This window comes from Crocuta crocuta, unplaced genomic scaffold (genome assembly GCF_008692635.1).
Source record: "Crocuta crocuta isolate KB4526 unplaced genomic scaffold, BGI_CrCroc_1.0 scaffold223, whole genome shotgun sequence".
NCBI classification, from domain to species: Eukaryota; Metazoa; Chordata; class Mammalia; order Carnivora; family Hyaenidae; genus Crocuta; species Crocuta crocuta.
Genome location: NW_027529426.1, coordinates 1,809,507 through 1,822,862, shown reverse-complemented (window position 1 = coordinate 1,822,862; position 13,356 = coordinate 1,809,507). Strand labels below are relative to the sequence as shown.

The 13,356-nt window shown below is 35.2% G+C and overlaps 1 protein-coding gene across 2 annotated transcripts in view; it reads left to right on the top strand.

The window, feature by feature from the left end:
• Window positions 1-13,356, top strand: part of SLC30A9 (solute carrier family 30 member 9) — a 77,116-nt gene that overhangs the window by 38,803 nt on the left and 24,957 nt on the right. For both annotated transcript variants that reach the window (XM_077758888.1, XM_077758889.1), the window contains exons 9-10: window positions 1,742-1,844; window positions 12,833-12,888. In XM_077758888.1, the coding sequence (XP_077615014.1) occupies window positions 1,742-1,844; window positions 12,833-12,888 (159 nt within the window). The remainder of the gene's footprint in view (window positions 1-1,741; window positions 1,845-12,832; window positions 12,889-13,356) is intronic.

Genomic DNA, 13,356 nt, shown 5'->3' with positions numbered 1-13,356 from the left:
CTCTCTCCGAAAAGAAAAAAAAATGGTGAATTGGCCAGGTCATTTTTTGAATAACTAAACCAGCGTGGATCATAACGACAGAAGAATATCTACACTTTTGTTTTTCTCCACTTACCTCAGAAGAACATAACTGATATTTGTGCTTTTCTTTTTCCTTCTGTCTTCTTGATTCTTTAAGGGTTGGAGAGGAACTGGACTGGAGGAAGTCATTTACAATAACATAGAGAAGAGATGATGCACTAAATGCAGTAGCATTAATTCTTTTCATCAGTAAAGCAGGGTTGGCAATGAAAGCTTTCTTTCTCAGAAGAATGTGTGTAATGCATATAACTGCTTAGCATAATACCTAGTACATAATATTTAATATTTAATAATTTTTTTTATATTTCTGAGAGAGAGAGAGACATGGCATGAGCAGGGGAGGGTCAGAGAGAGAGAGGGAGACACAGAATCTGAATCAGGCTCTAGGCTCTGAGCTGTCAGCACAGAGCCCAACGCGAGGCTCGAACCCACGAACCGTGAGATCATGACCTGAGTCGAAGTCAGACGCTTAACTGACTAAGCCACCAAGGCGCCCCTAATAATTATTGTTATTATATATTGGTCTGAAGCTCACAAAGGAGAGCTGGATTAGGGATTTAGAGTTATTAATATAGAAATGATCATTAAAGCCATAGGAGTAGTTAAGATTACTTGGAGAATGTGGAAGAAAAATCCCTTAGAACACCTTCAAGAATGCTAACATCTGTGAAATGGGTGGAGTAAAGGAGCCTGCAGAATGAGACTGAGGAAGAGAAGGGAAAGCAAAGCAGCAATTAGGAAGAAACCAGGATATCATGGAAGCCAAGGAAGACAGCTTTTTAAGAAAATAGTGCCATACACTTCTGTGAGATTAAGGAAAATACTAAATGTTTTCAGAAATTTAATAACAAGAAACCGTTGTGGTGGTGATAAGAATAATGAGGTATCCGAGACATAAGCCATCTTTAAATGGATTGAAGACTTAATGCAAAGTATAGAAAACTGAGACAGCAAGAGCAGACAGAACTCTTTTAATAAATTATCTGACATGGAAGAGAGGGGAAAGAGTAGCTGGAAGGGAATCTGTAGTTTGTCATTTATAGAATGAAGATGTTAATGTTTACGTAATAATAGCATTATAATAAAACATAGTAAGTGACTAGTGTAGTGCCCGAGATAAACCGTACCAGTGGTTATTGTTGGAATCTGAACAGCCAGCTTCCTCAGAGCTCACCCTGTTTATTTTTAGCATCTATTATCTTCTGGTATGACCTTGAGACTGCTTGGTTTAGATTTGTCTTCCTCTCTGGCATCTGCCTGCTTAATTCAAAAAACTTTCACCAAAGTCTTGGTTTTGACACTGGTCTGCTAGACAATATCAAGTGCAGATCCTCTTTAACCCACCCAAGACACTTAATTTCCTTTGTAATTTTATTTTGTCCAAATATAAAACACTCTCATCAGTTCTCAAAATACACTTGAGTAATTTGTTTACATGTATCATGTTTCTTCATTTGAGTAATGATGCCATAATCTGTGTTTTTCAAATTTGCACTCTTGTTACCTAAAATATAATTAGTTCTTTGAAGGCTAGAGATTCTTTTTAATTTGTTTTGAACAGAATCTAGTATAGAGGTATGTATAGTCAATTAAGTAGGTGGAAATTTGGTGGAAATTTTTATCAAAACCTTTGCTAAATTGTTTTGTCCTTCTCTTCTAGCAATGGATTAAACTGCTTCTTTAAATTTCTTGCCTGGATTTATACGGGTTCAGCAAGTATGTTCTCCGAAGCTATACATTCTTTATCTGATACTTGTAATCAGGTGAGGGGCAAAAGCTTTTTTCTTATTAGTTTTAAAGTAATTTTTTAAAGACTTTTGTCTGAAAGTCGACTTACTGGAAAATAGAATGATTACTATAGTTAGCATGAAGAATAAAGTGAAATTATTTTCTTTTTACTTTTGAATGATGAAGTACATAGAAATATGGTCACAGTATTTTAAAGCAGGTTGCTATGCTTTAAGAACTTATAACAATAGAACATGAAGTATAAGATTAACAGTCACTAAGTGTTTGAGCAGAGGCTTTTGTACAAGAGCTTCTTACCATTAGGTAGAAGTTTGGTCTCTGAATATGAATTCTTATGACTCTAAGAGCTAATTTTCGTTTTTTGAATAAATATATAAAAGAATCATACGTGATTAATGAATTAAAGCCATTTCACATTAGACTGGTATTTTTAATTCCTTTCTTTGAATTTGTAATGAAGAAAGATTTTTATAAAACTAAAACACCTTTTTAGATCCCCTTTGACTGTAGGGATTTTGACTACTAAAAACTTAAGTCTTTTTTAAGAACATCATAAAAATTTCTACTTGTGTAGCATTTCACATTTTAAAGAATTTGGTGTGTTAAGAGAACACCTTTTTAGTGTTTATTTGTTTATACTCCTGTTTTGTAGGAAGAGATTTGGGAGAATTTATGGTAAGAGACACAGGTGTAATAACAATATTTTAGACCAGGTTAAAAATAATAATAAAATGGTAGAGAGCAGGGAGAGCGATCTTAGTTAAAAATTGAACCTGAGAACTCATCTGACTGGCTGTCAAATGAGTTAACACCCTTTGTAAAAGCAAGAAAAGAAGACATTTACTATTAGTACTAGCAGTCTTTCCCTTGAATTAAGTTTCAGACTCATGAAACACTTAAAAGCTACTATCTTTATAATGTTTTTCCAGTCAGTTGTGGTATGGAATTGGGGGAGAGAATGGGAGAGATATATAACACAATATCTAATGTTGAACACTCGACTGAACATAAAAATAAGTGAAATGTAAAAATATTTGTACATAGGGCAAGAGGGTAGGTATAGATTATTAGTTATTTAAAAAATTGAAGACAACTTTTTATATAGGATTTTAAAAAGTTTTTTTAATGTTTATTTTTTTTTTTGAGAGAAAGAGCCCAGCCGGGGAGGGGCAGAGAGAGAGGGAGACACAGAATCTGAAGCAGGCTCCAGGCTCCAAGCTGTCAACACAGAGCCCAATGCGGGTCTCGAACCCATGAACTGTGGGATGATAACTTGAGCTCAAGTTGGATGCTGAACCAACTGAGCCACCTAGGCACCCCTGAAGACAGTTTTTAAGTGTCCATAGTCTGCAGTACATTCAGGGGTTTAAAAGACTGTGGTAGATATCTGTGTACTGACCTGGAATAATAGCTAGTATAATTTGAGTAAAAAATTCAAGTTGCAGAACATTTCCTAAGGACCTTTAGCTTCTAGCCATGAGGGAAGTAATGGGGACTGGACTTAGTCTTGTGCTGTAAACAGGACCAAATATATGAAACAGTGTTTTCAGACTTTGGACGATAGCACTGCAGTATGATTTCTGAGAGAAGGGAAACAAACGAGTTGAGCTATATGGTCTCTCTCTCGTTTTTTGCTTGGAGACAGATTTGGAATAGTGGAGGAAGGTGGGAGATAATAGTCTCATTGGGTTGAGAAGGCAGAAACTAGAATTCATTAAGGTTGAGGTAGCTAGAAATTATAAGACAGAGTTCCACAGAGGAGGGAACTGTGCAGACAAAAAGCTACAGAAGTTTACATATGGGTTTGTTTGTTTGTTTTGAGTTGTGTCTTTGCTGAATATTAAGAAAGGGTGTAGGGTAAAGCTTCATGAGTCTGGGCAAAGAAACACCAGGGAACATTAGGCTAATTACTAGAGTAGAGCTTACACAGATCAGATAATATTCAAATTCTGACCATCTGAGATACAGTCCTCATTGAATACCCAGGCAAAGAAGGGTCGTATCATACTAGTAACGCTGAATGATCTTTGGTGTAAAGGCTGTTTTAGAACCTCCCTAAAAAAGCTCTAAAGGATCAAGCTGATTTGCAAGTAACTTAATTACATGCCACAACAATGACCCACACTCTGTAAGAAGACAACAACATTCAGACACTCAGTATAACAGTCATAATGTTCCATCTAATAAAATTATCAGACAACTAAGAATCAGAAATTTGATTCAGACCCAGTCTGATTGCTGCAAACCGTGAAAAACAGCAAGAGATGAGAAGACCAGAGAAAAACTATAGAAACAACTACAAAACAAGTAACAAAATGGCAAATAAATACATATCCACCGGTAATTACTTTGAATGTAAATGGAATAAACACTCCGATCAAAAGACATAGGGTGACAAATGGATTAAAAATCAAGACCAATCTATCTGCTGTCCACAAGAAATTCATTTCAGACTGAAAGACACTTGTAGATTGAAAGTGATGGGTTGGAGAAAGATATATCACGCATATGAATGTCAAAGGAAATCCAGCATAGCAGTACTTCTTTTGGACAAAATAGACTTAAAGAGTATAACAAGAGGGGCGCCTGGTTGGCTCAGTCTTTAAGCATCTGATTTCATCTCAGGTCATGATCTTGCAGTTTGTAGGTTTGAGCCCCGCCTCAGGCTCTGTGCTGACAGCTCAGAGCCTGGAGCCTCTTTCAGATTCTGTGTCTCCTCCTCTCAGCCCTTCCTCTGCTTATGCCTTGTCTCGCACTCTCTCCCTACCCTCTCTCTCTCAAAAATAAAAAATATAAAATCTTTTAAAAATTTAAAAAAAAAAAGTTTTTAAAAAAAAATTAAAATTTTTTTAAAAATCTTTTAAAACAAGACACAAAGGAGGACACTATATAATAATAAAAGGGACAGTCCCAACAAGAAGATACAATTGTAAATATTTATGCATCCAGTATGAGAGGACTCAAATACATAAAAACGGTTAATAACAAAAGAATTAATTGATATTAATACATTAATAGTAAGGGGCTTTAACACCCCATTTACATCAATGGACAGATTATCCAAACCAAAAATCAATAAGGAAATAGTGGTTTTGAATGACACACTGAGCCAGGTGGATTTAACAGATATAATCAGAACATTCCGTCCTAAAATAGCAGACTACACATCTTTTCAAGTGCACATGGAACATTCTCTAGAATAGATCACATATTAGGCTATAGGACAGTCTCAACAAAGTCAGAAGGATGAAAGTCCCATGCATCTTTTCTGGCCACAATGCTATGAAACTAGAAATCAGAAGAAAACATCTGAGAAGACCACAAATACATGGAGGTTAAATAACATGCTACTAAACAATGAATCAACCAAGAAATCAAAGACAAAATTAAAAATTACATGGAAAAAAATAAAATGAAAACACAACAGGGGTGCCAGGGTGGCTCAGTTGGTTAAGCATCTGACTTCAGCTCAGGTCATAATCCTGCAGTTTATGAGTTCAAGCCCATGTCAGGCTCTGTGCTGATAGCTCAGAGTCTGGAACCTGCTTCAGATTCTGTGTCTCCCTCTATCTCTCTCCCCCTCCCCTGCTCACAGTCTGCCTCTCTGTCTCTCAAAAATAAATAAACATTAAAAAATAAAAATAAGAAAACAACCATACAAAATCTTTGGGATGCAGCAAAAGCTGTTGTGAAAGGAAAGTTTGCAGCAATACAAGCCTACCTCAAAAAGCAAGAAAAAAAACCTCAGATGAACAGCCTAACCTTATAGCTAAAGAGCTAGAAAAAGAACAATGAAACAAATCAGTAGAGAAGGAAGGAAATATTAAAGATTAGATCTGGAAAAACAGATCAGTGAAACCAGGATTTGATTCTTTGAAAAAAAAAAATCAAAATTGACAAACCTCTAGTTAGACTTATCATGGAAAAAAAGAGAAAGGACTCAAAATCACAAATGAGAGAGGATAAATAACCAACACCACAGAAATGCAAAAAATTATAAGACAATATTTTAAAAAACTATATGCCAACAAAATGGACAATCTAGAAGAAATGGATAAATTAACCTACTAAAAAACAAGCAGGAATAAATAGAAAATTTGAACAGACTGATTTCTAGCAAGGAAATTGAGTCAGTAAAACAAAAAAAAACAAACTTCCTGCAAACAAAAGTGCAGGACCAGATGGCTTCACAGGTGAATTCTACCAAACATTTATTCTTCAATATTTCTCCAAAAAATGGAAAAGAAAGGAAAACTTCTAAATCCTGTTGATGAAGCCAGCATTACCCTAATACCAAAACCAGATAAGGACACTACCAAAAAAGAGAACTCTAGGACAAATCTCTGATGAACATAGATGGCAGAAATTCTCAACAGAATATTAGCATACTGAATCCAACAATACATTTAAAAAATCATTCACCACAATTAAGTAGCATTTATTCCTGGGTTGCCAGGGTGGTTCAATATTCCCAAATCAATCAGTGTGATATATCAATAAGAGAAAGGATAAAAACATTTTAATAGATGCAGAAAAAGCATTTGACAAAGTACAACATCCATTCATAATAAAAATCCTCAACAGAGTAGGTTTAGAGGAACCATACTTGAGCATAATAAAGGCATTATATGAAAAACCCACAGCAGACATCATACTCAGTGGGAAGAAACTGAGAACTTTTACCCAAGGTCAGGAACAAGATGAGCATGTCCACTCTCACTGCTTTTACTCAACATAGTATTGGAAGTTCTATCCATAGCAGCCAGACAACAGTAAGGAAGAATAAAAGTTTCACTGTTTGTAGATGACATGATACTATAGAAAGCCCTGAAGATTCCACCAAAAAAAACTACTAGAGCTGATAAATGAATTCAGTAAAGTCTCAGGATACAAAATCAATGTACAGAAATCTGTTAAATTTTTGTATACTAATAATGAAGCAGCAGAAAGAGAAATTAAGAAAACAGTCCCATTTACAATTTACTAAAAATAATAAAGTCCCTAAGAATAAACAACCCAAGAGGTAAAAGACCTGTACTCTGAAAACTACAAAATGTTGATGAAGGAAATTGAAAATGGCACAGAGAAATGGAAAGACATTACATGCTCATGGATTGGAAGAACAAATATTGTTAAAGTGTCTATATTACCCAAAGCAATCTACAGATTTAACACAATCACTATCAAAGTACCAACAATATTTTTCACAATTAGAATAAAGCTAAAATTTTTACAGACCCAGAAGAGACCCCTATAAAAATAGCCAACACAGTCTTGAAAAAGAAAAGCAAAGTTGGAAGCGTCACAATTTTGGACTTCAAGTTGTGTTACAAAGCTGTAGTAATTAAAACAATATGATACTGGCAGAAAAAATAGACACATCGATCAATGGAATAGAATAGAAAACTCAGCAATAAACCTACAGTTGTATATAGTTAGTTAATCTTTGACAAGGCAGGAAAGACTATCCAGTGAGAAAAAGATAGTGTCTTCAATAAATGGTGCTGGGAAAACTGGACAGCTACATGTAGAAGAATGAAACTGGACCACTTTCTTAACACCGTGTGCAAAAATAAACTCAAAATGCATTAAAGACCTAAATGTGAGACCTGAAACCATAAAAATCCAGAAGAGAGTATAGGCAGTAATTTCTTTGACATAAATCACAGCAACATTTTTTTAGGTATGTCTCCTGAGGCAAGGGAAATAAAAGCAAAAATAAAGTACTGGGACTATATCAAAATAAATAGCTTCTGCACAACGAAGGAAACAGTCAACAAAACTAAAAGGCAACCTGCTGACTGGGAGAAGATATTTCCCAAAGGTATATTCAATAAAGGGTTAGTATCCAAAATATATAAAGAACTGATACAACTCAATGCCCAAAAACCCAAATAATCCAATTTAAAAGTGGGCAGAAGACACAGACACTTCTCCAAAGAAGACATCAGAAGACCAAATACTTGAAAAGATGCTCAGCATTACTCATCATCTCATTAGGGAGATGCAAATCAAAACTACAGCAAGATATCACCTCACACCTGTTAGAATGACTAAAATCAGAAACACAAGGAACACAATTGTTGGCAAGGATGTGGAGAAAAAGGAACCCTTGTGCACTGTTTGTGGGAGTGCAAACGTGTGCAGCCATTGTGGAGAACAGTATGGAGGTTCCTCGGAAACTTAAAAATGGAACTACCCTACCACCCAGTAATTGCACTACTGGATATTTACTTCCAAAATATAAAAGCAGTATTTCAAGAGGACACATGCACCCTTTTATTTATGGCACCACTATTTATAAGAGCCAAATTATGGAAGCATCCCAAGCGTCCATTGATAAGTGAATGTATAAAGATGTGATGTATATATACACACACACTAGAATATTATTCTGCCATAAAAAAAGAATGAAATCTTGCCATTTGCAACAACATGGACATAGCTAGAGTGTGTAATACTAACCAAAATAAGGGAAAGACCAATACCATATGATTTGACTCATGTGAAATTTAGGGACAAAAATAATAAAGGGAAAAAAAGAAAGAGAAAGAGACCCAGAGACAGAGTCTTAACTGTAGAGAACAAACTGATGGTTACCAGAGGGGAGTTGAGTAGGGGGATGCGTTAAATAGGTGATGGGGATTACGGAGGGCACTTGTGATAAGCACTGGCTTTTGTATGGAATTGTTGAATCACTATATTGTATACCTGAAACTAATATAATACTGTATACTGGAAGTAAAATAAAAATAATTTTTAAAAATTCATCAAATTGTTGCCTCTGATATTGGGGGGGGGTTGGCTCAAAAAAGGCACAGGAGTGTTTTTTTGTGGTGATTGAAAGGTTTTGGGTCTTGATGGGAACATCTGTTACAAGGGTGTGGATTTGTAAAGCTCAGAGCTGTACATTCGGGAATTTTGCATTTCATTGTGTGTGAATTTTACCTCAAAATTTAAAATTTCCACATACGGAAATGTGATTACTGAGTAGATATTTAGTAATATTAAGTGTTAATATTAATGTTAATTTTTAAAAGCATGATAATGAATGGTTTTCTGACTGTATTTTCTAAAAAGTCTTAATTTTTTTAGTTATTCAGATAAAGATGAAATGGCATGATGCTTAGAATTTACTTCAGAATACTCATGGGGGAATGGGTATGGATTAGAGAAAATAGGTGTGGTCATGTATTTGTGATTGTTGAAGCTGAGTAACAGATGAGTTGGGTTTTTTAAAATGTTCTGTTGGATTTTTTTAATTGTTTTATCCATTTCTCTGTAAGACAATTTCCATAATATAAAGTGCGAAAAGATATGATATAGACTGTGATCATATTTTGAAGTACACGCACCCCCCTCCCTGAAATACACACATATTCGTAAAAGCAACATTAACAGTTACATACAGGTGTATATGAAGATAGTCTGAAATGTACACCAAACTTAAATGATTCCCTCTCCTGTCCTGTTTGATTTCTTTACAGTGAGAATGTGTCAGTGTTCCAACTAGAAAAACAAGTTAATTTCTATAAGAGCTTGAGAGGGGCGCCTGGGTGGCTTAGTCGGTTAAGCGTCCGACTTTCGCTTAGGTCATGATCTCGCGGTTCGTGGGTTCGAGCCCCGCGTCGGGCTCTGTGCTGACTGCCAGCTCAGAGCCTGGAGCCTGTTTCTGAGTCTGTATCTCCCTCTCTCTCTGACCCTCCCCTGCTCATGCTGTCTCTCTCTCTCCTAGAAATAAAAAAAAATATTTAAAAAAAAAAAAAAGAGCTTGAGTGGCAACAGAGGTAAATAAAGGCTGAAATCACATGGTATTGGTGCTTTGAGAATCCTTGGTGAAGAGTCTTTCTTAATTAGAGTGGTCATAAAGACTTTGATGAAAAAGATTTCAGGTGGGCCTTACTGAGTAGATGGAAATTGTATTTCTTACATTCTTTTGAAAGCTTTTTAGACACATAATATTTTTTAAAATTCTAAGGAACTCCTATAACTCAATAGCAAAAAAACCATTCTGATTAAAAAATGGGCAAGGATCTGAATAGTTTTCTAAAGGAGACATACAAATGGCCAACAGGTACATGAAAAGGTACTCAAGTACTCAGCATCACTAATCATCCAGGAAATGCTGTCAAGACCACAATGAGCTATCACCTCACACTTCTGGAATTCTTATCTAAAGGAAACAAAACACTATCGAAAAGATACCTGCACCCTCATGTTCAGTGCACATTATTTACAGTAGCCAAGACATGGAAACAACCTGTGTCCACACCCTCGATGGATGAAAAGATAAAATGTGTGCATGTGCCCACACATGCACGCACACAAATATCATTCAGCCATAAAAGAAAGAAAGAAAGAAAGAAATCCTGCCATTTGTGACAACATGGATGGACCTTGAGGTCATTATGCTAAGTGAAATAAAGTCAGAGGTAGATACCGTGAAATCTCACTTATATGCGGAGTAAAACAAAGTTGGTGGTTGCCAAGACAGGGAATAAGGAGAGGGTGGGCAAAAGATAAAAAAATGTAGTTATTAAAAAATAAATTTGTTACAATATATTTTTAACTATAGTATTTTTTTCTTTGCCTCTTGAGAGACTAAAACACCTTAACTTTTAAGTGAGACCTGTGCCTCTGGCGGTATCTAGGTTTACAGTTTCTCTGACAGTTCATTTTTTTAAACTTTTCTGCTGAATAATATATAGTACATCATTAATTCATATGAATATATTGAGCACCTAGGTTACAATGTAGTGTTTAGAAGAAGACCGTCCTTGTTCTGCCTTTTGTAAGGAGGTCATACACTTTAAATGACTAGAAAGATATTCCAAGGTGACATTTAAGCAGTTGAATGATAGTATGATAATGAAGGAAAACCAAAAATAGGAAGGATGATCATGGAGGGGTAAGCATTAATGCTTCTTAGCCACTAGATGTTAATTTTCATTATGTTGTAAAACAAACAGATGTAGGTTATATTTACATAACTGATATGTAGGTTATATTTATATAACTGATATATTTGTGTACTACACACATTGTAATTGCAGAAAAAGGTCTGGAAGGACATCAGACCTAACTCATGCACCCTGCCTTTGGGAGTGGGGATGGACGGGATTAGGGATGCCCTATGATGTCTTATTTTTGTAGAAAAAACTAATAAATAGTGGTCCATATTCAATATATAAAAAACTTGATGTCCCACACTTCATTGCATGGTCAACTTGAATATTAAGGATTTTAAAAATAATTGAATACCCATTGGCTATTTGGTAAACATTATAAACCATGCACATGTGTATATATATACACATAGTATGAATTAATGAATATTTCAGTTTTTATGTATAGATTCAGAAGAAGTATATGTTTCTATCTTAATTTACTCTCATTTTCTTGGTTTGATTCACAGAAGAGTCTTCATCTGTGTTTTAGGTAGTTTAACCCTCTTTTTCTTTGGAATCCAGTAGGAAAAAAATTGTAATATTCTGTGTATTTAGGGTCGGATATCCAGTATTAAAACTTAAAAGTCCAGTGTGTATTTATTTTAGCCATTTTCAAGGTGGTGTAATCTCTATATATTTTACTAGAATGTTTCTATTAAGTGTCCTTTTACAGACAGGGAAACCTTATCCATGAAGAATTTGGCTATCTTGAAGCTTTATCTGTCTGATATTGGATACTTTGCTGAAAAAATGGAAAAACCCCAGATTAGGCAGGTAATACCACATAGGGTATTCACTCAGAGGCTTTGTATTTTTATTAAGTAAATAATTTAAATGAGGTAATCTTCTTTAGATTTCTAAATTCACATCAAATTAGAATAGAAAGGACTTACTGAGGGCAAACATACTAATATCAGGAGTTTCCAGTGGATAATTCTTTTTAATAAAAGATGCAATAAAAAAACCAAACAAATAGAAATGAAAGGAAGAAAAGATGAGGTCAGGTGAGAAAGAAGGAAAAGAGAGAATGGTTGTAACCAGGATTAAAGACATGTCATATTTTTGCCGTATTTATTTTACATTTTTGTTTTTTATTTTTATTTATTTTTTTAAACTTTTAAAAAAATGTTTTATTTATTTCTGAGAGAGAGACAGACAGACACCGTGAACAGGGGAGAGTCAGAGAGAGAGGGAGACACAGAATCCAAAACAGGCTCCAGACTCTGAGCTAGCTGTCAGCACAGAGCCCGATGCGGGGCTCGAACCCACGAACCATGAGATCATGACCTGAGCCGAAGTCGGATGCTTAACCGACTGAGCCACCCAGGCACCCCGACATTTTTGTTTTTTTAAAGAAATTAATCTTAGTTGTAACTAGTCCTCCATCTTTAGTCCCTCCTTCTACACCCCAGAAATCACTGCTCTGTGTATATTGATATGTATATATCCAGTACATGGTTTTGAAGTTTTAAAAGAAGTATATGTGTCAGCTATACAAGTTACTTTTCCTGTAAAAAATCAGATATTATAGACTACCCTAATCATTCTTCTCTCTCAGAGGTGTAAACTGTTAAATGTGTGTTCTTCTAGATCTTTTCCTGTGCTTTACGTTATATATAGTCTAGAAAAATTACACAGGTTTTTTTTTGTACTTAATACATTGTTCCTAAACTTGTTTTTTTTCCTTCCACTTTAATGGTATGTCTAATGGTATGTCAGTACAGAAAGCTGTATCCCCACTCCATTCTTTAAACTTTTGTAGAAGTAACTTACAGTTTGGCAATACCATCATTTGTTTTGCTATTCCTTACTGATGGATTTTTAGGTTGGCTTTCACATTTTTCATCCTTATAAGCAGTGGTGTTTTGAACCCCTTTGGGTTCATCTTTATTTCTCTAAGGTAAGTACTGGAAACCAGAATTGATGGGCTGTTGTGTACGTCTATGTTAAGTGTTTCTTTGCCATTGTCAGATTGCATACTCCTGATTGGTTTTTCCACACTGTACTCTCCATCTTGCTAATAATTATTTACCCGTTTTTCTTCTTCTCCATAGGGTTTACTAGCAGTGGGCATCAGTAAGTCTATTCAAACACCAGATCCTACTCATCCGTAAGGACATTGTCTTTATTTTGTGTTTTTGGGCAGCAAGTCATTGAAATAAAAGTAGCTGAATGCAGGACTCAATGCTGTGTCATAATAAATTTCAAGATCTAATTTGAAAATGAAGTTTAAATTATTTTTTTGCTTTGTAACAGCATAGAGATCTTGTTCTCTTCATATTTGATAATTAATAACAAAGCACATATTTTGATCTTAGAGTTCTATTTTATTTGGTTAAATGAAGCATTCCATATTTAGACTAATAGGCACTCAATCTAAAATTTTAGTGACAGTTTTTTATAAGTTTATTTACTTTGAGAGAGAGAGCACACATGTTCTTGGGTGCGAGGGGAGGGGCAGAAAGCCCAAAGTGGGGCTTGGTCTCATGAAACATAAGATCATGACCTGGGCCAAAATCACGAGTCAGATACTTAACTGACTGAGCCACCCAGTGACCCCTGTAACTTTTATCAAATC